Source organism: Caretta caretta, chromosome 3 (genome assembly GCF_965140235.1).
Source record: "Caretta caretta isolate rCarCar2 chromosome 3, rCarCar1.hap1, whole genome shotgun sequence".
NCBI lineage: Eukaryota > Metazoa > Chordata > Testudines > Cheloniidae > Caretta > Caretta caretta.
Window position 1 is genome coordinate 9717151 of NC_134208.1, and position 23725 is coordinate 9740875.

At 48.9% G+C, this 23725-nt stretch overlaps 1 protein-coding gene across 1 annotated transcript in view; it reads left to right on the forward strand.

Moving 5' to 3' along the window:
- The first annotated feature begins 12438 nt into the window (after positions 1–12438).
- The window catches only part of C3H8orf74 (chromosome 3 C8orf74 homolog), a 33588-nt gene continuing 22301 nt past the window's right edge, over positions 12439–23725 (forward strand). Inside the window, exons 1-2 of the mRNA XM_048846255.2 lie at positions 12439–12486; positions 14221–14413. Coding sequence (XP_048702212.2) covers positions 12439–12486; positions 14221–14413 — 241 coding nt within the window. The remainder of the gene's footprint in view (positions 12487–14220; positions 14414–23725) is intronic.

Genomic DNA, 23725 nt, shown 5'->3' on the forward strand with positions numbered 1-23725 from the left:
AGAACTAAATATACATTAGGTGGCCTACCAGTGTGTAAGAGAAACTAAAATAGTCTGCAAGTATTAAAAAGTGCCAGTGGTGGCTCGATGGAAAAAGATGGAAGACGCATCACTTGGCACATTTAAAATTAGATTGGATAGAAAACTGCTAAATGCACAATAGGGAACAATGATGTATTGGTGAGTGAAGGGAAATTGAGGCCATTTAGACTGGGATAATCCACCAAATGAAGTGGGTCATATACAATTAAACTGGATGCAAGAGTGGAGAATAGACTGGATGCAAGAGCAGAGGGAACACTTTTGCATTAACAGGGGAATGGATTGGACCACCTTTTCAAATATAAATGCCTAAATTGCACCTGCGTGTATGAACATCTGTGCCCTCAGAACAGACCCGCACAGAATTGCTAATTCACACGTGCAGTTTTCCCATTTTCAACATGCGTGTGGGCAAAGGGGGTGTGAACACATTTTGTAGGCACAAATACTACTAATTATGGTATTTATAAAGTGCATCCACTTGGCCAAGCATCTCAGGGCTCTTCACAACAGAATAAAACATAATTAAAAAACAATAAAGAATTCCCACGGATACAATGGATCAAAGGGCAGCCCAATACAACAAGAAAAACCAGGAGGTGGAGGAAGGACCATATCATGACCTTTTCTTTGCCCTGAAAAGCACCTAATGCATTTTGGGCACTATATAAAGAATGATGATGATGATGATGATGATGATAAATGCTAATAATAAATAAGTACGGTGGAACCTCAGAGTTACGAACACCTTGGGAATGGAGGTTGTTCATAACTCTGAAATGTGCATCATGGCCCCTTCTGGCTTTACATTTGGTTATTCTCTGAGTCTATGTTCAGTCCAAATAATTAATCCATTTTCCATGATAAGTCACCCAGGTGCAGGGACGAATTAATGACCTGTGGCTTGGACAGGCCAAAAATCTACAGACTTGCTTCCAGTTAGAGGCAGGGATGGGAGTTGAGGGTCGCGACTGAAAAAGGTTCTGAGGTCCGGTCAGATCACACAGAGACCCCTTTCAAGCAGAAGGCCCGGTTCAGCCTCTGTAGGTAATGTAAGGGGTGCTGGTGAAAAAGGCACATGCTCCGTGGGCCATCAGACACTGACTTGACAGCAGGGATCCCAAGATCAGCCAATCTAATCAAGGAGGGGAATGCTATTAAAAACAGATAGGACCAGTTGGGAGCACTGGGCACCTCCCTCAGTGCATGGGAGCCCATATCAGCTTATCTGGTTGATCTGCTCTTAATCTGCTTCTGTCCCCGAATGTCACGTGTGATTTCAACCAGCCGTGACAGGTTAGATCAGGAAAGTTCAACCCAGTGGCAGGTGAACAGGAAAACTCTTTGCATCTGAAATGCCTCACTAGGGCATTGTGGCCCAAAGCACATGAATTTCAATGGCAAAGATGCCCACTGATTTCAATGGGCTTTGGATCAAATCTTTGGAAATCTTCCCACTAGAAGACCCTAAACAGCTCAAAAGACATTCATCAGTAATACTTCTGGCCCAATCTATCATTCGTCTCAAGCGTCTTCCCCTCAGAGGCACGGCCCTCATTTGAAAAGCAAGTTCGTGCTTGCCCCATGCGACCAATCATCGCCTCGCTTTTATTACTGTAGATGACGGGCGTCCAAAGGGAGGACAATCAAGCTACTGAAAAACAGGACCGAGACTGACATTGATCTTGCATCCATTCCAGCTTCCTGCATTATTGCCTTTCGAATGTGTCTCCCCTTTTGGCTCCATGTCCCACACTCAGCCTTACATTTGGGCCTCCACAGTTGGAAAGGCATATGCCTTAAGAGTAAAAAAAGATATATATATATATATATCTTCCTCGACTTACCCCGCCGAAAGCAATCCAGGAACATCGCTTTGCTCAGGCCAATAATCCAGAGAAGTGCCCGTCCCTCCTGAGCCCTGGCATAGAAAATCCAAGGTCAAGATAAAGATCCTTCCCTCTTCTTTTGTGTGCTAATGAAGCACTTTCCCATCAACTGGTGGATGTCCAGAGAGCCGGAAAAAGGCCCTGGCATTGGTTCCTAAATCTTTACATCTCTTCCCTTGGGCAGCCTTCTCATCTCACCCTGGGAACCGCTTCTCTGCAGACACAGAATAAATGGGCTATGGTCACCTGTGTGGCCACTGTGAATTGGATTAGGATGAGCACAAAGAGGCTTAGGACTGGGCACCATCTGCAGCACAGATAATGAGGTTGTGAAGACTGTTTGTCTTGCTGTTCACATGGATGCATTTTACTGGGGCAATGTTGCACTGAAGGCCTGGAAAGAATGCATTTACCTGGTCTCCCCCGCCATGGCACCCTGCAAAAAGAGATGCAGACTGAGAGTCGCATTCTCCCTGGGTCGTGGATGCACAGATCTCATTCACCTCAGCCGGAGCCAGAAGCCTGAATCCAGAGGAAGAGTTGGCTCCTTCCTATTAAATGAGCAGTGGAAAAAACTTCCGTAGGCTAGATGAAAATAAGCCATATGTTTTCTGCTATGGCCTGTGTTAGGCTGGAGGTCAGACTATGTCATTGCACTATAGCTCCCTTCTGACAACAAAAATTACCACATGACCCTAGGAAGGGGGGATGAAGCCTGAGGTGCCCTAGCCCTGCCGCCCCGGGTGAGGGGGCCAGAGCAAAAGCCTGAGCCCCACTGCCCCGACAGGGGGCCTGTAACCTGAGCCCTACCAGCTGGGGCTGAAGCCCTCAGGCTTCAGCTTCGGGCCCGGGCGGTGGGGCTCAGGCTTCGGCTTTGGCCCTAGGCCCCAGCAAATCTTAAGCCAGCCCTGATGACCCCATTAAAATGAGGACGCGACCCACTTTGGGGTCCCGACCCACAGGTTGAGAACCCCTGGACTAGGTGATCATAATGTCCCCTTTTGGCCTGAAAAATCTCTGAATATATATAAACTATGATTCAAGAACAATCCTTTAACCTTGTCTAGCCCATCCCACTTGAGGATCTCAAAACACTTTATAACCCTTGATGAATTAACCCTCAGAACTCCCTGGGAGACAGGTGGGTCTCATTATTCCTAATTTACTGATGAAAAAAGCAGGGGCACAGAAAGGCTAAATGACTTGCTCACTGGCAAATCAACAGCAGGGCCAGAAACACAACCCACATCTGCTGAGTCCTAGCTTTCTGCTTTTACCACTAGACAGTGCTTGCTCTCTGAAAGACCCCAGTGCAGGGATGAAAGTAACTTAAAGGACTTACTGGTAGGCCGGAGTCCTGAGCAGGGGGTGGGGCCTCAACTGGAAGGGGCAGGGCTTTAAATCCCCAGGCCCATTAAATCTCGATTTGAAGGGCCCGGAGCTCTGGCTGCAGTAGCAGTGGCTGAGAGCCTTGGGCCCTTTAAATCACCGCCCGAGCCCCTTGGTAGTGGTATCTGCAGCGGCAGCCAGGAGCCCCAGGGCTCGGGAGGCAATTTAAAGGGCCCAGGACTCCAGCCACTGCAGGGAGCCCTGGGCCCTTTAAATCACCGCTCGAGCCCTGGGGTTCTTGGCCACTGCCGCTACCCTGGGGCTTCATCAGCGGGCCTCTCACAGCGATTTAAAGGGCCCGGGGCACAAATTAAATTAACACATTTTTTTTAATGAGCATCATCAGCATGGAAGCCCATCCTCTGGAATGGTGATTGAAGCATGAAAGTGCATATAAATGTTTAGTATATCTGGCACGTAAATACCTTGCAATGCCGGCTACAAAAGTGCCATGCAAATGCCTATTCTCACTTTCTGGTGACACTGTAAATAAGAAAGAGCAGCATTATCTCCTGTAAATATAAACAAACTTGTTTGTCTGAGCAATTGGCTGAACAAGAAGAAGAACTGAATGGACTGGCGGGTTCTAAAGTTTTTACATTGGTTTATTGTTGAATGCAGTTTCTTTTGTACATAAGTCTACCTTTGTAAGTTCGGTTTTCATGACAAAGATTGCACTACAGTACTTGTATGAGGTGAATTGAAAAATACTATTTCTTTTTTTTACAGTGCAAATACTTGTAATCAAAAATAAATATAAAGTGAGCACTGTACACTTTGTATTCTGTGTTGTAATTGAACTCAATGTATTTAAAAATGTAGAAAACATCCAAAAATATTTAAATAAATGGTATTTTATTATTAAGAGTGTGATTAATCACAATTAATTTTTTAATCGTGCAATTAATAGCGATTAATTTTTTTAGTCGCTTGACAGCCTTAACTTTTAGTTAAAGACTATCTTCCTTTAACTATATAATGGATATGCGTAGATATTCAAGGTGCATTTATCTTATTTCAGAGGGACGCAGAAATATCCCCTGCGTACAGAAAACACTAGTGCTGTATTACATGTGGATTAAGAATTCTCATACTAGAGTATCAGTCCATCTAGTCCTGAATCCTGCCCAGTGCTTCAGAGGAAGGTATTAAATGCACACACTGCATCTAATTATGCAGTCAGACATTTACAGGCTAGGAGCATTGTCTAGTGGTTACAGCAGGGGGGATGGAGTTTGGAGATTAGGTTTCTATTTCTAGCTCTGCTATTGACTCAGCATGTGACATCACACAAGTCACTGTACCTCCAATTCCCCATCCATAAAATGGGAGTCATAATATGTAACAAATTTTTAAAGCATGTTGATATGCTCGAGGGAAAGCTGCTAGGCACGTACAATCATTTTTATTTGTAATGCACTAGAGTCTAGGTCCACAGTTATGGACCGGGACCCCATTGTGCTAGGGGCTGTACAGACACAGAACAAAAAGACAGTCCTAGCTGCAAGGAGCTTACAATCCAAGTGCAATGTATAATACCATACTAAGGGCAAATGCCTTCTTGCCCTACAGCTGATCAGTTTATGCCCTGAAGCATGAGTTGATAATTCTTAAAGACCGAGTCCATTCTAAGTTACAGTAGTGACTTTGAGTGACTGCACTGACTTCAGCGGAGTTACCCTAGATTTACAGTGCTGTAACAGGGAGCAGTATCGGTTCCTTAGTTATTTTCCTAGCTAGGGTGTCTGCAGATGCTACTATTTTCAGATGTGTCCTATTAAAAAGTGTTCGCTAAAAGCCCAGTTCTCTCACCCTCACTCACATTGAGCAATCCTTTGCTCCAGGGGAAATTGTAGCCTACGCGAGTAGTCCCATTGGTTTCAATGGGACTACTCATGGAGTAAGGTACTACTCAGTGTGCATAACTATATCAATCCAAAGTGATTTGTCTAACTTAGAGATTTAGGGTAGATATTAGGAAAAAACTTTCTAACTCTAAGGGCAGTTAAGCTCTGGAATAAGCTTCCAAGGGAGGTTGTGGAATCCCCGTCATTGGAGGTTTATAAAAAGAGGTTGGACAAACACCTGCCAGGGATGGTCTAGGTTTACTTGGTCCTGCCTGAGTGCAGGGGGTTGGACTTGACGACCTCTCGAGGTTCCTTCCAACCCGCCATTTCTTTGATACCCTGGACCATGAGGATAATTGTGTGAAAAGAGGTTTTCCTTTTATGTGTTGCCTTTTCATTGTTCTTGTTTGATGGTCTGGGATACCCAGGAACATCTCAATGGCCTTTTCCATCCCTTGTGATTTTATCTACCTCTGTCTTATTTCCTCTTGCTTTTCTCCTGGCCAAACTGAATTGCCCTATATTATATGGAATCTCTCTCTCTCCCCAGCATCCCTCTCCCCTCTGCACTCCATGGAATCTGAAGCAGGTGTACAATGATATTCAGGATAATGGCATGTGTGATTGTAAGCAGGTGTTTCTTTAAGTCTCTTGAGGGATTGCTTGCTGATCCGCGTGAGGAAAAGAAGGGAATCCCTCAAGTTTTAGCCTGTACGAAGCGAGGGCTGTGTCAGTTAAAGCTGTACAAAATCAGCTTTACCTTACGCTGCAGAGGTATCTGTTTTTGGTTGGTGTTTTTTTCCAAAAGGAGATGACACGCCAAGTTGCTTGGAGTGGAGATTTCCAGTCCTTTTCTCTAGCCTTCTTCAGAGACCTTTTAATAGTTTAGGCATTACTATTATTAATGGCACTTTGCTGTTCTCTGGAGCCCATCTATCTGGAGATCTCAAAGCACTTCAAGATATTAACGGAAGTTGACACACGACCCCCTGGTGCCATAAGGAGGCATCATTATTCCCATTTTATATATGTGGAAAGAGGGGCTCAGCATTCCACCATTTGCAAAGCCAGGTACAGAACCCACAAATCCAGACTCACAGTCCCTGTCTCTAACTCCTAGACAACACACTGTCCCTTAGTCTAAAGTAATCATTCTATTGGCTATAAGTGCTCTGTAAGAGCTAAGGGCCAGATTTTCTGAGGCACAAAGGGCAATTAGAGATCTAGCTCCCATTATCTCTCCCTAAGGATTATTGATTGTCAACTTTTTCTAACCCATTTTTATTTTAAAACCGAAACTGCCCAGCTTGATAGATCTAACAACGACAAGGAGATCAGAGTGCAAGGCTTATGTGAGCTTGGGCAAGTCCCTTAAGCCTCCATTCAGCAAAGCCCATAAGCACATGCTTAACTTTTGACACATGCTTCAATCCCATTCAGGTCACGCTTTGCTGAAGCAGGAGCTTCGCTTCTCTGTACCTCAGTTCCCCTTCCGTGAAATGGGGATAACAGCACTGCCCTGCCACACAGGATAAATCTGGGAATAGTTGGGAAGGTCTGAGATATTACAGCGATGGGGCCCTCTATTACAGATAGAGGTAGATGAATATATCTTGACTTCGTTTCCTGGGGGAAGGTCTTGCGTGAAGGTGACCTACGAGTCTGTAAATTGTAAAATAAATAATTGATTATAATAAAAAAGGAACGCTTGAAAACTGTGCCATAAATGGGAAAATAAAACATGGAAACCATAGAAATGTAGGGCTGGAAGGGACGTCAAGAGGTCGTCTAATCTATTCCTCCACACTGACCAAGTAAACCCAGACCACCCCTGACAGGTGTTAGTCTAACCTGTTCTTAAACCTTCAATAATGGAGATTCCACAGCATTCCTAGGTAACCCAGGCTAGTGCTTAACTAGCCTTCAGTTAGAAATATTTTCCTGATATCTAACCTCAATCTTCCTTGCTGCAGAGTAAGATGATTCTTGCTCTCAGTGGACATGGAACAATTGATTGCTGTCCTCTTTATAACAATCTTTTACATATTTGAAATCTGCTTTCGTGTTCCCCCTCAGCCTTCTTTTCTCTTGATTACACAGGCCCAGTTCTGCCAACCTTTCCCCAGCATTAATGGAGGGGCGCTCTAACCACAAGACTCAGATCGAGGTCTGAATTTCAAACCACCCAGAGCTCAGCCGGGTTTGACTAGTGGCAGGGATGGGGGGAGGTGTGTCTTGGTTGGGCTGTTATAGAGATAAGAGCCGGCTGTGAAATCGTGAGCCAGATTTTGAAACACCTTCCCCAGCCAAAGTTTTGCCTCTCTGATGATGAGCAGAGGGTAGCCCGTTTACCACAGCTGAGAATCTGACCGGAACCCTTCCATGAACAGCAGCTCCCCAGGTGAGCCCAAAGGCGAACTGCAGCCTCGGGAGCTGTGCTGAGCTTATCTGATCTCTGCTGGAAGCTGCCCTCTTGCATATCTTGACAGGTTCATCTCAGCAGTTCAACACCCAGAGCCAGAGCGTGACTGCAGATGCACAGCGGGGTATCGCTGCACAGCTTGAAAAAAATCCGCTACCCTGCTGTCTGCACCGTGGAGCTAGGATCAGCTTCTGAGATTAGAATCTGGCCCTTTATTGGAAGGCAGCTAATGCACAGCAACCCTGAAGGCCTCATTCTCCTGCCTCCAACCTCCGCAGCAGGTTTGACTTCAGCGGCGTGAGGCTGACAGGTTTCAAAATCAGGCACCAGGTCTCCTTACTTATACTTGCGTTCCATCTCCCCTCTCAGAACAGAGCACACGAGCCGGGGCCAGGCGGAGTGAGGCAGACCACCACCTGCACATTTGCCTCTGCAGCTCCGAGTTCAAGCCAGAAACCCTGTGGGCCGAGGGGGAGCATGGGGCAGTAATGTCCTCCCCTGGTAATAGCTTCCCCTGGCACCTGGCTGAAAGGCTGCTCTACAGACCCCGTGAGACACGAGTCACAGAGGTTTGGGGCAGGGTGACACAGGAGGGCCAGGGACACGTGTGCAGCGGGGTGTGTGTACACAGTTCTCATTGCTGAGCCGGGGCTATGTCCTCCCTCCCACCTTGATTATCCATGCTCCTAGCAGGGATGCTCTGGCCTGGAACCAGGGGGCTCTGGAAACAGACGTTGCCAGTTCTTGTGGCCACGCAATAACACTGCTTTGGTGGCAATGTGCACCAGCTCAGCCATTGTCATGTGGATTCTGCAGAGCAGGGAGGCTTTGTGGAAAAGTGAATGCAGTCCTAACGGTGAGAGAATGCAGGGGTTGCTGGGAGGCTACCCCCTGCTTTGATCCATTCTCCTGCACACAGTCACACACAGAGCATGCACAGAATGGGAGTGGAGTGCGGGGGAGGAATTGAGCGCAGAAGGCCCCTGCAATCCGAGGAACAATCCACTTGTCCCTGAGTTAGGAGCTCAGGACCTGGCCCCAGCCAGAGCAGCACATGGTGAGACACGCAACACAAAAGTCACTCTTCAAGCAGCAAAGCAGCCTTCTCCTATGGCAAAGTGCTTGCAGAGAGCATCGTCCCTGTGGCTGGGGCTATTGCTGAATCTGATGTCAGAGTCACTGCTAGCCCCAGGCTGTGTGAAAGCCCTGTCAGGTGCTTTGAATGCATTAACGTATGCCCCTGCTGCCAGGCTTGGAATTTCTCCCTCACAATCACGCATCATAGATTCCAAGGCCGGAATGAATCATTCTGATCACGTAGTCTGAACTCCGGTCTAACACAGGTCAGAGAACTTCCCCGCAATAAGGTCTAGAGTAGATCTTTTAAGCTCACGAAAGCTTATGCTCAAATAAATTGGTTAGTCTGTAAGGTGCCACAAGTACTCCTTTTCTTTTCGCGACCTTTTAGACAAACACCCAATCGTGATTTTAAAACTGCGTGTGATGAAGAATCCGCCACAACCCATGGAAAATTGTTCCAGTGGTTAAGTACTCTCACTTTCAGACATTCGCCCCTTCTTTTCAGACTGAATCTAACTTCCGGCGAGTGCATCGTGCTACACTTTTTTCTGCAAGACTGAAGAGCCCATTATTAAACGTTATTTTTTGCCATGTAGATACTTAGGGAGCTGTGATGAAGAACCCCTTAACCTTCTCTTTGTTAAGCTAACTAGATTGAGCGTCTTGAGCCTATCCCTGCAAGGCAGGTTTTCTAATCCTTTTGTAAATTTTGTGGTTCTTCGCTGAACTCTCTCCAATTTATCAACATCCTTCTTCAATTGTGGGCACCCGGACTGAACCCGGGATTCCACCAGAGCCAAATACAGAGGGAAAATAACCTCTCTCTTTCTACTCAAGATCCTCCGGTTTACGTATCCCAGGATTACGTTAGCTCTTTTGGCCACAGCGTCGCACTGGGACCTCAAGGTCAGCTGCTTCCCACGATAGAGTCCCCCCTCGTGTAAGTACCGCCCATGTTCTTTGCTCCCAGGTGTACCCATTTACGTTTAGCCGTATCCAATGCAGTGGGTGTGCTGTGCTCAGTTTACCAAGCGACCCAGCTCACCTCTGCGGAAATCCCGATTAGCCGGAAGACCTAGGGCCTGAACACCTAAAGCACCAGGCACCGTTTTACATGCACACGGACACTCGTGGCAGCAAATGACCAGCATGCGGAGAATTTAACACACACAGCGTACCCCCGAGTATCCAGCTAGCGATGAGGACTCTGGTTTTATTCAAATAATAGGGAGTTTAGAGAATTGCCAGGGCAGGAATGGCAGTGCAGGGAGTCCTCCCCATTATTGCAGGGGCAAGGTGCAGGGGAAGGGTATGGTGCAGGTGGGGCAGAGCAGAGACCCCAGCCAGGAGCCCTCTGCAGCTCGGCTGTCACAGCCCCGCTCCCTCCCTCCCGTGACAGCGGGGATGCAGAGGGCTCCCTGTGCTGCCCACGGCAGGTGAAACCCTACTCCTGCAGGGGCAAGGAGCAGGGAAGGGCACAGCGGGGTGGCCTCCCCCACAGCCAGGGGGTCTCTGCTCTATTATCCGAACCTCTGCATTATCCCAATGCATTCCTTGTCTCATACAGCTGCCCAAGTTCCCTCAGACCTGTCTGGGTGTGCAATCTGCCTTGCTTATCAGATGGGAGCGAAAAGCAAGCAGCAGCTCCACTTGGCTCTGACTCTGCTGTGTGGCCTCTTGACTGCAGATTCTCACCCTCTCACTCTAACCTCAGTCCTTCTGCGGGGCTGAGGTAGGCTGCAGTCCCAGAATGGTACGAATGTTGTTCTTCCCCAGATGAAAACACATGTCTCTGCCTCTAGACATTTTTCACCACTGCAGCTGCTGAGTTGCATTGTTCTGATTTTCTTATCTACCCTTATCACAGACAGAAACCCTCAGTGTGCCAGCTTATCTCCCTTGTGTAGAAGCCTCAGACCCTTCCCTGCACTAGTTTTCTACACATAGAGTCTAGCGACTCCTGGTCTTTTTGCCTCAGCCGAATCTTTGAAATACATTTAGATTGTAAAAATGTGTGTACCCTAAATGATGTGGGGCTGTTCAGTGGTGCTGGAAGGAGGGGTGCTTCCGCCCCCGCTGGCTTGAGGTAGTAATCACACACACCAAACACATGGTTTCCATCTTCAGCACCCCCACTATAAAAATTGTTCCAGCCCTCCTGGGGCTGTTGAGATTCTGCCCCTGGGAACAACATTGATGGCCTACGTCAGCATTACATTTCCATTGAGGAAATGTTGGACAAATGAAGGGGGTCTACAAAAATCCTTAATGGGCTTCTGCTCTGTAAAGTGACCGTCACATGCTTCTGAAGATAACAGTCTTCCTGGGTGGTTTACAGTCCAGGATCTGAGTAAGGACAAAGTTACTAACTTGTCCTGTTGGCTCTGCAGAGCCGATAATGCTATGGGGGAGTGAACTATGTTTTATCATAGTCTGGCTTCTGCATCAACAAAATTAACAGCATGCTGCGGGACAAGGAAGCGATTTGGATAATGCGGCTGGTCAGATAATAGGGTTTCCGAAAATCAGGAGTATACGGTATATGACCCAGGACCATGTGTTTTCAACCCCCGATGCAGCTCTACACAGTGGAGCGTGTGTATGAGTGGGCGAGAGGGACAGGATTATTCCCTCATGCTTCAGGCCATAAACCAGCCACTGACTCTTCGGTTGATTGGTGGTTACCAATCCCCGAGTTGCTCTCACAAACATTTGCATTTACTATTTTGGGAGAGGAGTAGGTGCAGCTGCAATGGCAGAACGTGACTCACCCACCAGGAGGAGTTTGTGTACATGCCCTGCTGGTTGAGGAAGCCATGTCATGCTGTCAGAGGTCAGGAAGGCGGTTAGCCCTTCAGTGATGCTTTACCTGGAACACCAGGCCCAGTTCTCACTAGGAGAAAGATGTAGGGAAAAAAATGGGAGGCAGTTAAGAGAAAAATCGACAGACATGGCTAAGTGCTAGACTGTGCAGTTTGTCCCCATCCCTGTGTGCAGGATGGTGCAGAGCCTCTCTGCTCACGGGAAAGCCCTGGCACATTGTGCCCTCCTGGAGCTCCCGTGTGTGGATGCTCCCCTTAGTGCACTGGCCCTGCCCCAGGAGCCAGTGCCGAGGGCTGGCAGGGCTATGGCCTCATGTCCCCATTTCCCTGACCCTTCGAGCAATTTTCTTGGTGGTGGGAGGAGGGACTGAGCAGCCCCTGCTCCTAAGGGCTGCTATTGCAATCAGCCCCGTTAGTGGTCCAGGCAGGGAGGGCAGGTTTCTTGCACCTCAGCCTCCGCATGAGGACTGATCACAATCTGGCCCTGACTCTGTACATTCTGGCTAAACAGAGCCCATGGGTTGGGAGTGCACAGCTGCTAGGCAGCAGAGGTATCGGTCACAACCGTGAAATACAAATGGGTATTGTAAGGAAGAGGCCTGGAACGAAACAAAGGGAAGGACCATTTATGCAGAAAGGGGCCCGCTTCTGCCCACACTACAGTCAAGCTGCTTTTCTAGCAGCCTCAGTGGCTGCATCCAATAACTGGAAAAGCTTCCTGGCAGTGAGATCTATTAGACTGTGCAATGGGGCTGGGACAGCAGCCCCATCAGTTGGGACATTTAACAGCAAATGATACAACTCTAGGGAATCTGCTGTCGGGGAGAGTCCCGCCTGGGCTGGGAGGGCTTGGATTGGCTCCTAGAACATTACCAGGCAATGGAACTTTGCCACCTTTGTGATTGTATAAGACAAGCTGTGCCCCCTAGTAACGGGTTCTGATAAGGATGGCGGCCTTATCAGCAGAGGGGGTAAGGAGAGTCTGTCAGCTTCAGGTAAAGATAACTATCATTCATTCATGAAATACGGAGAGGTCAGAGCCATTAGGTCAAATCCTACTCTAGGCAATCATAGAATCTCAGGGTTGGAAGGGACCTCAGGAGGTCATCTAGTCCAACCCCCTGCTCAAAGCAGGACCAATCCCCAATTTTTGCCCCAGTCCCCAAATGGCCCTTCTCAAGGATTGAACTCACAACCCTGGGTTTAGCAGGCCAATGCTCAAATCACTGAGCGATCCCTCCCCCCCACTAAAACATAGGACTCCAAAGAGACAGATTTTTAAGATCTTGGTGAATAGTGCATCACCTGACCCGAGACTGGTGGAAATTCCAGATAACCTCATTGACACTAGATGAGCAACTCCAGATTTACCTCTCTGAGCTCAGGAGCTGGGTCTTTAACGCCACAGCATAGCTGGGGCTCGGCGGAGTTAGCTCTGAACCTCAGCATAGGACCCAGCATCACAGAGATGCCTGCTGACAGTCCCTTCCCTCTGCCTCTTTCTGGCCCCCAGGCCTGCTCTCTTTCTCTTCTTTTCACCTTCAGAATCAGATGAGGGTTTATACCCCGTTCCCACTGCAATAGTGAGTAAGCACGTACTGACCCCAGCCACATGGCATGGGTCAGGGGAACAATAGGTTAGATCCCTGCCTGCCACACCTTTACAATGCCCACACCTCCTCCTAAGCATTTGGGAATTAGAAGGGTTGCTGAAATGGCCTATATCAGCTGTTGGCAGTTTATGACTGGCCATTGTACACCTGGCCCCAAACCACAGGGCAGTTTATGGCAGGTAGAACTGAGATGACAAGAGGAAATACACTGATCCTGCCCTTCACTCCCACTGGGCACTTAGCACCCTGCAGAATTAGGTCCCATGGATTTGACTCCACAAAGTCACTGGGATGCAGCCTGTTGCTGGGTGGTTGCAGTGATGAGGCAAATCTCTTATGCTGCAGGGCCAACCCTATAAAGGTCAGGAAGGAACTTTGCCGCCTCCATGATTGCACCTTTAGACATATTCCTGAGCAAGGAGTGGGGTGGAAGCTGCACCAACCCAGGGATCGCCCTGAGGCACAATTACTACCCCACTCCAGGGAGAAAGTACCTCACAGAGATTTGAAAGAGTGCTTGTACCAGGCTGGCTAAGACGACCTATTACAGGAGGGATGCGGGTTGGAGCCAAGGCTCTACTCACTTCCAACCCCTCCACAGAGCAGAGGCTGTGAGCTGCACCAGACTGAGACCTAAAACCCAGCTAGGCCAAGCAAGGGTCTGGAGGAGACATGGGGGTGGGTGGCTGTGACTCCCCCACTTGGCCCAGTAAAGCCCACAGTCACTTTTTGAGAGCTGCTTGCTCCCCTCTGATGCGGGATATCAGACATGACAGACCAAGCAGGACACTGCATGAGATGGACCCAGTGGAAATGCCTAAGGGCCTGATTCCGCTCTCTCTCGCGCCTGGGAAAACCAGGCGCTACGAACCATATGGAGTAAAACAACCATGAGATCAGAATCTGGCCCAAGGTTCCTATATTTTGAGACACTTGCTGGCCCAGATTCTCAGCTGGCATAAATCAGAATTACTCCATTGGCTTCCAGGGAATTACTCAGACTTCAGCCAGGTGAGGATCTGGCCCATTCTTGTTCAGGAGAAGATGCTGCATCTGCAAGCGAAGTGCCTGCATCCCCCGCCATTCCCATGTCACTCGTGTTTATGTCTCTGCCAGAGGGAAGAAGGGCGCCATTGCCTGAGAGCGCTCCTGCAATGGGAGGAATTTGATGACGTGAGGGATCTCAGGCGCAGCATAGAGCTCGACAGTCTTTACAGCAGCATTGTGTTCGCCGTGGAGAAAGGGCTCTCCTGGCCTGCAGTCGTGGAAGCGGGAAAGCTTGCAGAAGAGCTGCTGAACGAAACCAAAGGTGCGTCCTAGCAATGGGAACTGCCTCCAGCTTCTCCTCTCTCTCTCTCCCCCCAGTGTAAATCAGAAGCATGGAAGGCAATGGTGTTACACTGCGGTAAAACTGGTGCAAAGAGAATCAAGTCCTAACTGTTCGGGGGAAGGGATGTTAATAGTCAGTGGATCAGTTGTCCCCATGCAGCCCCCTCATGACGAGGCATGAACACAGCGTTCCAGGAGAGGGTGCATGAGTTACACCAGTGTAAGGGAGAGCAGAATCAGGCCCATTATTTCAAGATCTGTCCAGGCATGCAAAGAGCCCTGCTCTTGTAGTGAGTGGGGACGCACACAGGAGATGCGCTCCACTTAACTGTGGGCTGACCTGTCTGAGTGCAGCCCCGCAGACCAAGTGACACAGGTCTGCAAACAGAAAAGGAGTACTTGTGGCACCTTAGAGACTAACCAATTTATTTGAGCATAAACTTTTGTGAGCTACAGCTCAGTAGCTCACGAAAGCTTATGCTCAAATAAATTGGTTAGTCTCTAAGGTGCCACAAGTACTCCTTTTCTTTTTGCGAATACAGACTAACATGGCTGTTACTCTGAGGTCTGCATACGTATCACGTTTGCAAGAGCTGAAATCAGGCCCTTGCCCTACCTCTATTAGAGACTGTGAGAAGCGAACACTTGAATCTTGGTGTCATAACAGCAGCCACATGTATAGAGCACCTTCCATGCAAGGATCTGAGAGCACTGGATAAACACTTATGAGCTTCCCCTCACAACAGCCCCCAAACAAACATTACTGGGCCTTACAGGTAAAACTAGGCTCCCATGTAGGGTGACCAGACATCAGGTATTAAAAATGGGGATGGGGTGGGGGTGAGGGGGTAATAGGCATCTATATAAGAAAAAGCCCCAAATATCAGGACTGTCCCTATAAACTTCCCATGTGATGTAGGTGTGCCTATGATTTGTTGGTGAAAACACCAGCACACCCACTTTAAACTTTCCAACACCTAGGTGTGCAAGTGTAACACTTTGTTCTTGCAACACCCATTTAAGGTTCAACACATGCAGCCCACAGTTTGTCACAGCTCCCTCTAGTGGGTGGTCAGCCTGGAGGATAATAACCTACTGCTTCTACAAGATAATGGAGTTACTCCTTTAGCTCAAGTGGGATAGATCTCTGCTATGGGCTCAAGTTCAAACCCAGCTGTGAATTCATACCAGCTTTATATACATACTTTTCTGAGCATTCCCCACTAGCAGTCAAGGACTCTACCTCAGGTCTCCTGTGTGACTGTTGGAGATCAGGACATGGGTGATCTTGCCTCATGGTTCGAACAAGGAGTCAGGTCTAGTGGCTAGAGCAAGTGCCAGTAGCCAGAAATAGCAGCTCAGGGTCAAGCTGGAATCAAAGGCCAGATGCCAGAGTCCGAAGTCAGGAACAGGAGCTGAGGATCAGAGTCAGGTTACCTGGAGTGAGGCAAGGCCAGGGACAAAGCTGGGTTTGAGGCAGGAGCAGGGCTAGAATAAGGCAGGTGCAGGATCTATTGCGGCCATGGGTGAATGTTTTGAGCAGATGCTGAACTGCTACTGCTGGGCTTAAGAGCCGGTCTGCTGACTCTTCCCACCAAATCAGGCAGCCTACTACAGCCCAGCTGCACTTGTTAGGTTGCCTGGAGACTGGCTCCGCTGCAGGCTCCAATTCCTGACACTAACCCCCACACCCTGAGGGCATCTCCTGGGGACCTCAAGGCCCAGTTTCTCTGCGTACTTCTGATGGAAGTTTTGCAATATGGCCAGGGCCTGGACTTTCTCTACCGGTTCCCAAGACTGCTCAACCAGATTACAGCCTTCCCAGTCCACCAGGTATTAGAGCTTTCCCCTAATTCTCCAAGAGTTGAGGATTAGGTGGACAAAGCACTCCTCCTGTCCGTAGACTGGGTGGCAGTGGCAAGTTGGAATGGTCTGGGTATGGGTTTTCTTTGTAGGGCTTTAAAAGTGAGATGTGAAAGACAGGGTGGATCTTCAAGGGTAGCCATAACCTGAAGGCAATTGGATTTACCCATTCTTTAATCTTGAAGGGGCCCAGGAATTGGTGGTCTAGTTTGGCAGATGGCTGACTCCATTTAAGGTTCTGAGCAGAAAGCCATACCTGGTCCCCTACAGACAGATTGGGGGCAGTCTCATGGTCTTGGTCCACGTGGTGTTTATAGGCTTCTCTGGCAGACTGCAAGTGTTCCTTGAGCTCCCAGTGTAGGTGGGACACTAAATCCGTGGTAACTAGTACTGGAGACCTTACAGTTAGGTCTGGGTGGAAGTGAGGGTGAAATCCATAGTTTGCAAAGAATGGGCTCTGTTGGGTTGAGGCATGGATTGCATTGTTATATGTGAACTCAGCGTAGCACAGCAGGGGGAGCCAGCTGTGCTAGTGGTAAATTTAGAAAGCAGTGAAGATACTGCTCCAAGATTTGATTGTCTCTCTCTGTTTTCTCATTTGTCTGTGGGTGCTAGGCTAGACTTGATGCCAAGGAGTCTGAGAATGTCCTGCTATGATTGAGAGGTGAATAGGTGTCCCCAGTCCGATACAATGTCTGGCGGTAACCTATGGCAGTGATAGATATTTTCCAAGAAGAGCCGAGCCATCACACATGTGTTAGGAAAAGTACAGCGTGGGATGAAGTGTGCCACCTTTGTTAGGACATCAATGGCAACCAGGATTACTGAGTGTCCCTACAAGCGGGGCAGTTCTACGATGAAATCCACTGATATAGTAGACCAAGGCTGCGGGGATGTGGGCAGAGGCTGGAGGAGACCTAAGGGTTTGATCGTGGGTTCTTGGTATGATTGGTGAGGTTCCAGAATCATATATACTCCTTGATGTATATACTCTTATAGGCCTAGCCACCCAAAGCTCCTCAAGACCACGTTCCAGATCTTGAATTGGCCAAAAGGGCCCACAAACAGCAAATTGCAGCATATTTTCAATACCTGAAGCCCAGGTTGTCCCTCCAGAACATAAATACAACCCTTGTGATAGAGAAGGCCATTCTGTAATTGGAACTCAGAGTCAGGTTGGCTACCCACATCATTCAGAGTCTGGCAGATCTGGATTGTGTACGGATCATCAGGGAGTGGATGGGGGATGCCAGACCACTGCTGATCGTCTCATGGATAAAGTTGGGCACCTTGAGCATGTGCATTTCTATCAGGTTTGAGATATTCACCTTTGCGGGATAGGGCATCCAGCTTCCTGTTTCTTGTCCCTGGGTGATAAGTTATCACAAAGTTGAAGTTGGTTAAGGCATCTAGTTACCCATAGATACTCCAGGTTTTTGTGGCCCATCAGGATTTGGAACAGGAATTGGGCTCCTTCTAAGAAATGGTGCTACTCCTCAAAGCCACATTGATCGCCAGTAGCCCCTTCTCCCAGGTATTGTAATTTTCCTCCCACTGAGATTAGTTTCTGAGAATAAAAGGCACAGGGAAGGAGTTGGTTAAGGGGGCCCACATGCGGAGATAAAACTAGTCAAGTGATCTCGGTCCAGATTCTGTTACTGCGAATTTACACCAGTCTAACTCCCATAAAAGCTCTTGGAGTCGCCGTTGTTTTACACCAGCGATACTGAAACCGTAATCTGCCCCCTACCCCTCAGAAATAAGGTGTTGCTGAGTGGTTGGAGCCAGGAACCCCTGTGTTTAGGGGCTTGCCTGCACTTTGGAAAAGGGGCTGTTCATGCCTAGCTACACCAACGCTGCACTGCGTCAGGGACTGGGACGTGGACGGTCATGCCTAGTACTTAGAGCAGGAGGTAGACATCAGGAATCAGAGCCCCCAGGCAGAACTCAAGTCAGAGGCCAGGAATCAGAGCTGAGGGCCAGAACCGGAGTGAGGCAGGGTCCAAGGCTAGAATTAGGCCAGGAACAAGCAGACGCAAGGCTTACTGCAGCCGTGGGCGAATGCTTTGTGCAGCCAGTGCCCTGCTGAGCTGAAGAGCAGGTCTGCCGATCCCCTTCAGCCAAGCGGGGGTTTAGCCAATCAAGCAGCTCAGGTGGGGCCCTGCTGAACTCGTTAGACTGCCTCTGATTAGCGAGCTCGCTGGGGGTCTTTACTCCTGCCTCACAGGCACAAACCCCTAGTGTAAACATCGCCTGACTATTTTTCTTCCCACACAAGTGTCTAGATTTGGTGCTGGCCCCCTCTGGTGGCCTTTGGCAAGTCACCCTGTCTGAGTCCTCATCTGGAAAACAGGGATATTGACCGAACAAGAAGAGTGAAGATCAATCAGCTAATGGTCCATTTGGTCCCATCATTTACATGGGTGTAACCCCATTGGGGGTCCCCTCTAGGATCACCAGCATTGCACTGGTGTAGCTGAGAGGAGAATTTACCCCAGTGCATGTAAAATACCATGTTAGGGCTTGATGCATCTTCCACCCAAGACAATGGGGTGTTACAACGGGCTTCGGCTTGGACCTCTAGAACCTGAGCCTAAAAGGCACCCTCAACCGCCATGGACGTCCGTGTGCTCCGAGGGCATTCAGCTCTTCGCAGGATCAAGCCCCGTTGTCATCTGTCAATCCCATCCATTGCCCACCTTGCTTTTAACATGCAAATGAATGTCTTTCAGGCAGAGCTTTTCAGCCAAGCTACCTTGCCCTGAAAGATGCACGGTGCCTCTTGCTACACGCATTATTTTGGTGACATCTTTTTTTTTTTTTGCCCCCACTTTGCTGCCAAGAAACAAATTAGAGCTAATACTGTCCTTGTTTGCTTATAAGATAATACATTCAGCTCACACAATTTAGGCATGTCGTCGTATTTATTTAGCACAAGATTTAAACAGAGATGGACTCGGGCCACAAAGTTTGGATCCGGATCTCATTTGAACTTTCTCAAATCCTCTCTATCTCTGGGGTTTCAGGGTTGAATTCCATCCCTTTTAGTTCTGGGGCTTGTCCTACACTCATCCACGTAAACGATGAGTGATCCCCCACTTCCCACTCTAGAGGCTGTAAAGGGCCAGATTCTCCTCACATGTTGATTTTATACCAGTCTTACTCTCCTGACTTCAGTCGAGTTGCTTCTGATTCACATCAGCATATGTAAGAAGGGGAATCAGATCTAAGATAAGCTGAGAGGGGCAGGTGTCAGATCCCTTCCTCCTTCATGCTCCTGTAATGAAGAGCAGCAGATGAAGGAAGGAAAGGATGGTAACAGGGGTGCCAGAATGGGGGGCTGGGGGCCATGCCCCCCCACTTTTTACCAGCTGTAAGGGTGATGGGGGGGCAGAGAGGAGCGAGTGCAGGGCAGGGTCTTGCAGGGGGGAAGGGAAGAGGCAGCATGGAGGCAGGCCCTCAGGGGAAGGGGTGGTGCAGTGGCGAGGCTTTGGCGGGAAGGGCAACATAGGGGTGGGGCCACAGTCTGGGCACCATTACCCTGCCCCCCGCACTTTTAGGGAGCTTCCAGTGTTCCTGGGTGGTAAAGCCACAGTGACATAGTTCGAGAGGATGTCATTACATGACAGTCAGTCAAAGGGACAATTTTCCTACCTTCCATTCTGGGAAGTGCAGCGGTAAGGGTCTGGGCAGGGGGCACCTGGGTGTTTCACCTCACCTTCCAGTCAGTTATAGTCCCTCTCCCCTCCGTTCAAGGTGATCAGAGCCCACCCAGATGCCTTGGGATGAAAGAGAGAACAGAGCTCCCTTCGGGATGCCTGGATAGGATACAACCCTTCCTCCCCTTACCAGCTACAAAGCATGGCCGTTGCGTTCCCTGCTTTGCAATGTTGGGCGTTAGAATGTTTATGTTTTTAATGAACTCACTAAATAATTGCCTGTTTGTACGACTGACCGTAAAGCCGATGCCTCTGGGTGTATGGCATTTAGGGCCCACGGGGTGCTGAGTACCGCCTCCAAGGAGCATAGTAAGTAGCTGAGCAGCCTCCTTCGCCAATGAGCAGGTGGGAGCTCTGGGTGTGCTGCACATCCCCATGTGACAGGGAGTATGGGGACAACCAGAGTTTGCTAGCTGTTTACTTATGAGCTAATCAAACTGGTTCACATCATTTGAGGTCGGTCATGTTTGTATAGTGCTGGTTTTGAAGGCCTCACCGTTATTGTCATAGTAGCCAACTTGTTTGCACTACAGGTTTATTCTGCACATTTGCTCTGGGCTTGAAGAAAGTTCTGCAAGCCACCCGGGTTTGGACTTTTGGGGTAGCATAGTGTGAATGACAGCCTAGCAAAACCATTTCACACAGAAGGTGAAATTCACCTCGAGCAGGGACCAGCTCCAGGCCTATGCATGGCTTGCAACCCACATATGCTGAGGACTTAAGAACTACATAGACCATTTCTGATTCCTCTGTGCATGAGTGAATTTTATTATTTGTATTACTGCAGCACCTGCGAGTCCCCGTTATGGACCAGGACCTCATTGTGCTAGAGGCTATACAAAGATGGTCCCTGCCCCAAGGAGTTTCCAGTTTGAGTAATTCATTCAGAATTCGCTGCCTTTCAATGGTGTCCTAGTTATTGCCACACAACACCCAGGATCATATTGATTCTCAAGCGAGCCTTATGAGACAGAATCTATTTGAGACATCCATTGCTTCTTAGCAATTAGTTTAAAGTTTAATTAAAACATCACAAAGAAATTAAATTTTCCTTTGCAGGGTGGGGAATATTACAATAAAGTAGCAACCCATTCTCAGTTTGCCCTGCCAATTCACAGGGGAAGGAGCTATGCTGTGTAGTTTATAATCAGCCCTGCTGCATAATGGATGGGGAGCTAATGATAGATTGAAATCTTTCGAAAGAGCCAGAGTGCACCAGGAGTTAATCTCCAGAACTTGTCTTTTTAACTTTTCTTTCAAGGGGGATTCAGGATTATGGGCTACCTGGAAGAAGGGTTGGGGGGGATTTGAAGGTGGAGGTGTGGTGGATGGGGTCGGATGAAGGAAAAGATAGAGGTACAGTGAACAGGGTCAGAGGCAGAGCAGGCCTCTTGGACTCAGGCACGCAGATGGGAGTGGGAGAAGAAAGTGAAGGGTTGGTTCCTCACGCAGCCTTAGGCAGAGTGGAGTGGTTAAGGGGTAGTGAAAAGAGAGAAGAGCAGAGAGGTAGGGAGGTGTTACGTTGTGCATGGCCATAAGGCAAGGACTAGAGACCCAGTCCAAAGCCCACAGAAGTCAATGGGAGTCTTTCCTTCACTGGACTTTGGATCATACCTTTGGAGTGGAAGGTTGGGAAGGTAACAGAGAGATCTGAAGAGGGATGGGATGTGATGTGCTTGGCAAGAGGAAAGACTGTGGAGACAGCATACAAGATGGATTGGGAGAATCCCCCAAAAGGATGTTGATAAATTTGAGAGGGTTCAGAGAAGAGCCATAAAAATTATTAAAGGGTTATGTAGCAGATCGAGCACTCACCGGCATAGCACCTCCTGCTGTTCATCCAGGAATTAGTTCTTTTCCAGCCTCGGAGCACCCCTTGTTGGCTGGTGTCTTGTCTGCCGCAGGCCCCAGTGCCGTCTTATCTTGGGATTCTGCCCCACAGTAGTCCCCATACTCTGGGTCTCCCCTCCCATGGGAATCCCCACCCCCTATGCCCTCTAAGGTGACACAAGTCACCCTTTTCTTTTCATCTTGCCTCAGTGGCTACTGCCAGTCGTCATCTAGCCCCCTTTCTCTGGGGCAAACTGCAGTCTATAATGGCCACTCATCATTGGCAAAGGGGTTGGACCAGCTGCCTCTGCCTATCCCTGGGCTGCACCTCTGTGGCCCCAGTACCTCCTTGGGCCTTTAACAAGGCCTCAGCTCGGGGAGTTGCCAGGCTGGAGCTCCCCAGCTCCTCTTGCCCTTCCCCAGCACTGCTCTGTCTAAGGTATCCTGTCTCCCAGGCAGCTAGGTCCTTCCCACTCCAAGGCTAGAGTGAGACTCTCTGCCTTCTCCCCAGGAGCCCTTCTTATACTGGCCCAGCCGGGCCCTGATTGGCTGCCTCAAGCCTTGGCTCCCCAGGGCAGCCCTTCCCCAGAGCTGTTTTTAACCCCCTCGGGGCTGGAGCGGGGTGACCATCCCGCTACAGGTTAGAAAACCTGCTGTATAGTGATAGATTCAAATAAGTCAATCTATTTAGCGTAACAAAGAGAAGGCAAAGGGTTGGCTTGATTACAGTCTATCAGTATGTACCTGGGGAACAAATATTTGATAATATGTTCTTCGGTCTAGCAGAGAAAGGTGTAACACAATCCAATGGCTGGAAGCTGGAGCTAGACTGGAAATTCCAAATTCAGCCTGGAAATAAGGCATACATTTTTAACAGTCAGAGTAATTAACCATTGGAACAACTTACCAAGGGTCGTGGTGGATTCTCCATCACTGGCCATTTATAAATCAAGATTGGATGTTTTATTAACTATATACTTTGGGAATCACTCTGGTGCTGTTCTCTGGCCTGTGTTAGACGGGAGTCAGACTGGATGATCACAATGGTCCCTTTCTGGCCTGGGAATCGATGAATCTTTGAAAAGGGGAGAGCTGGGGTGGCAAGAGAGGAGGCAATTGCGGTAGCTAGGGGAAAGGGAATGTCGGCTGCCTTCTTTTGCGATCCCAGCCAAATCCCCATTAACCTCTGAAATGAAAAACACAAAGGCTTATTTGTTTTCTTGTATATACAAAGGTTAGGGCTGTGCACACAAACCCGAGGAGAGAAGGTTTGCAGGAGAGAGAAGGGCAGAGACACCATCCTACACCAAGGCACAGTTTGCAAAGGCAGGCTAGGCTTCCTCAGGGCAGACTCCTGGCCACCTGGCACCTTGTAAGTGTCACTTTGCTGCCACTTCACAGTGACCATCTCTCCCCTACAATCCCCCACCCCAGTATGGGCCTGAGCCAGAGCCCACTGAAGTCCATGGAAAGAATCCCATCAACTTCAATGGGCTTTGGATCAGGTGGTATGTTCTGAGCTCAGAACTTCTAAGGATCCTCTACCCTTCCCAGTTTCTACCGTGGCTGCAGCTTGCTCCCCTGCAGCTCTCCAGGAGAGCCCCACACTTCCCGTAGCTCTCCACTTACCCTGCAGCTCTCCCTCTGCCCCCAGGCCTGCCGTGCATTGCATGGCTCCCTCTCTCCTCCAGATCACACCTCCTGCGCAGGCAGTGGTTGCTCCCTGTACAAGGATGTATTTCTCCAGGTGGAATGGCTAGAACTAGGGCCCAGACATACAAGGGGACTTTGGCATTGCAGCACTGACCACCACGGCACCTTGCTAATCACAGGAACAACAATGCAATCCACAAAGCCTGAGTTAGGCACCGACCTAGGCT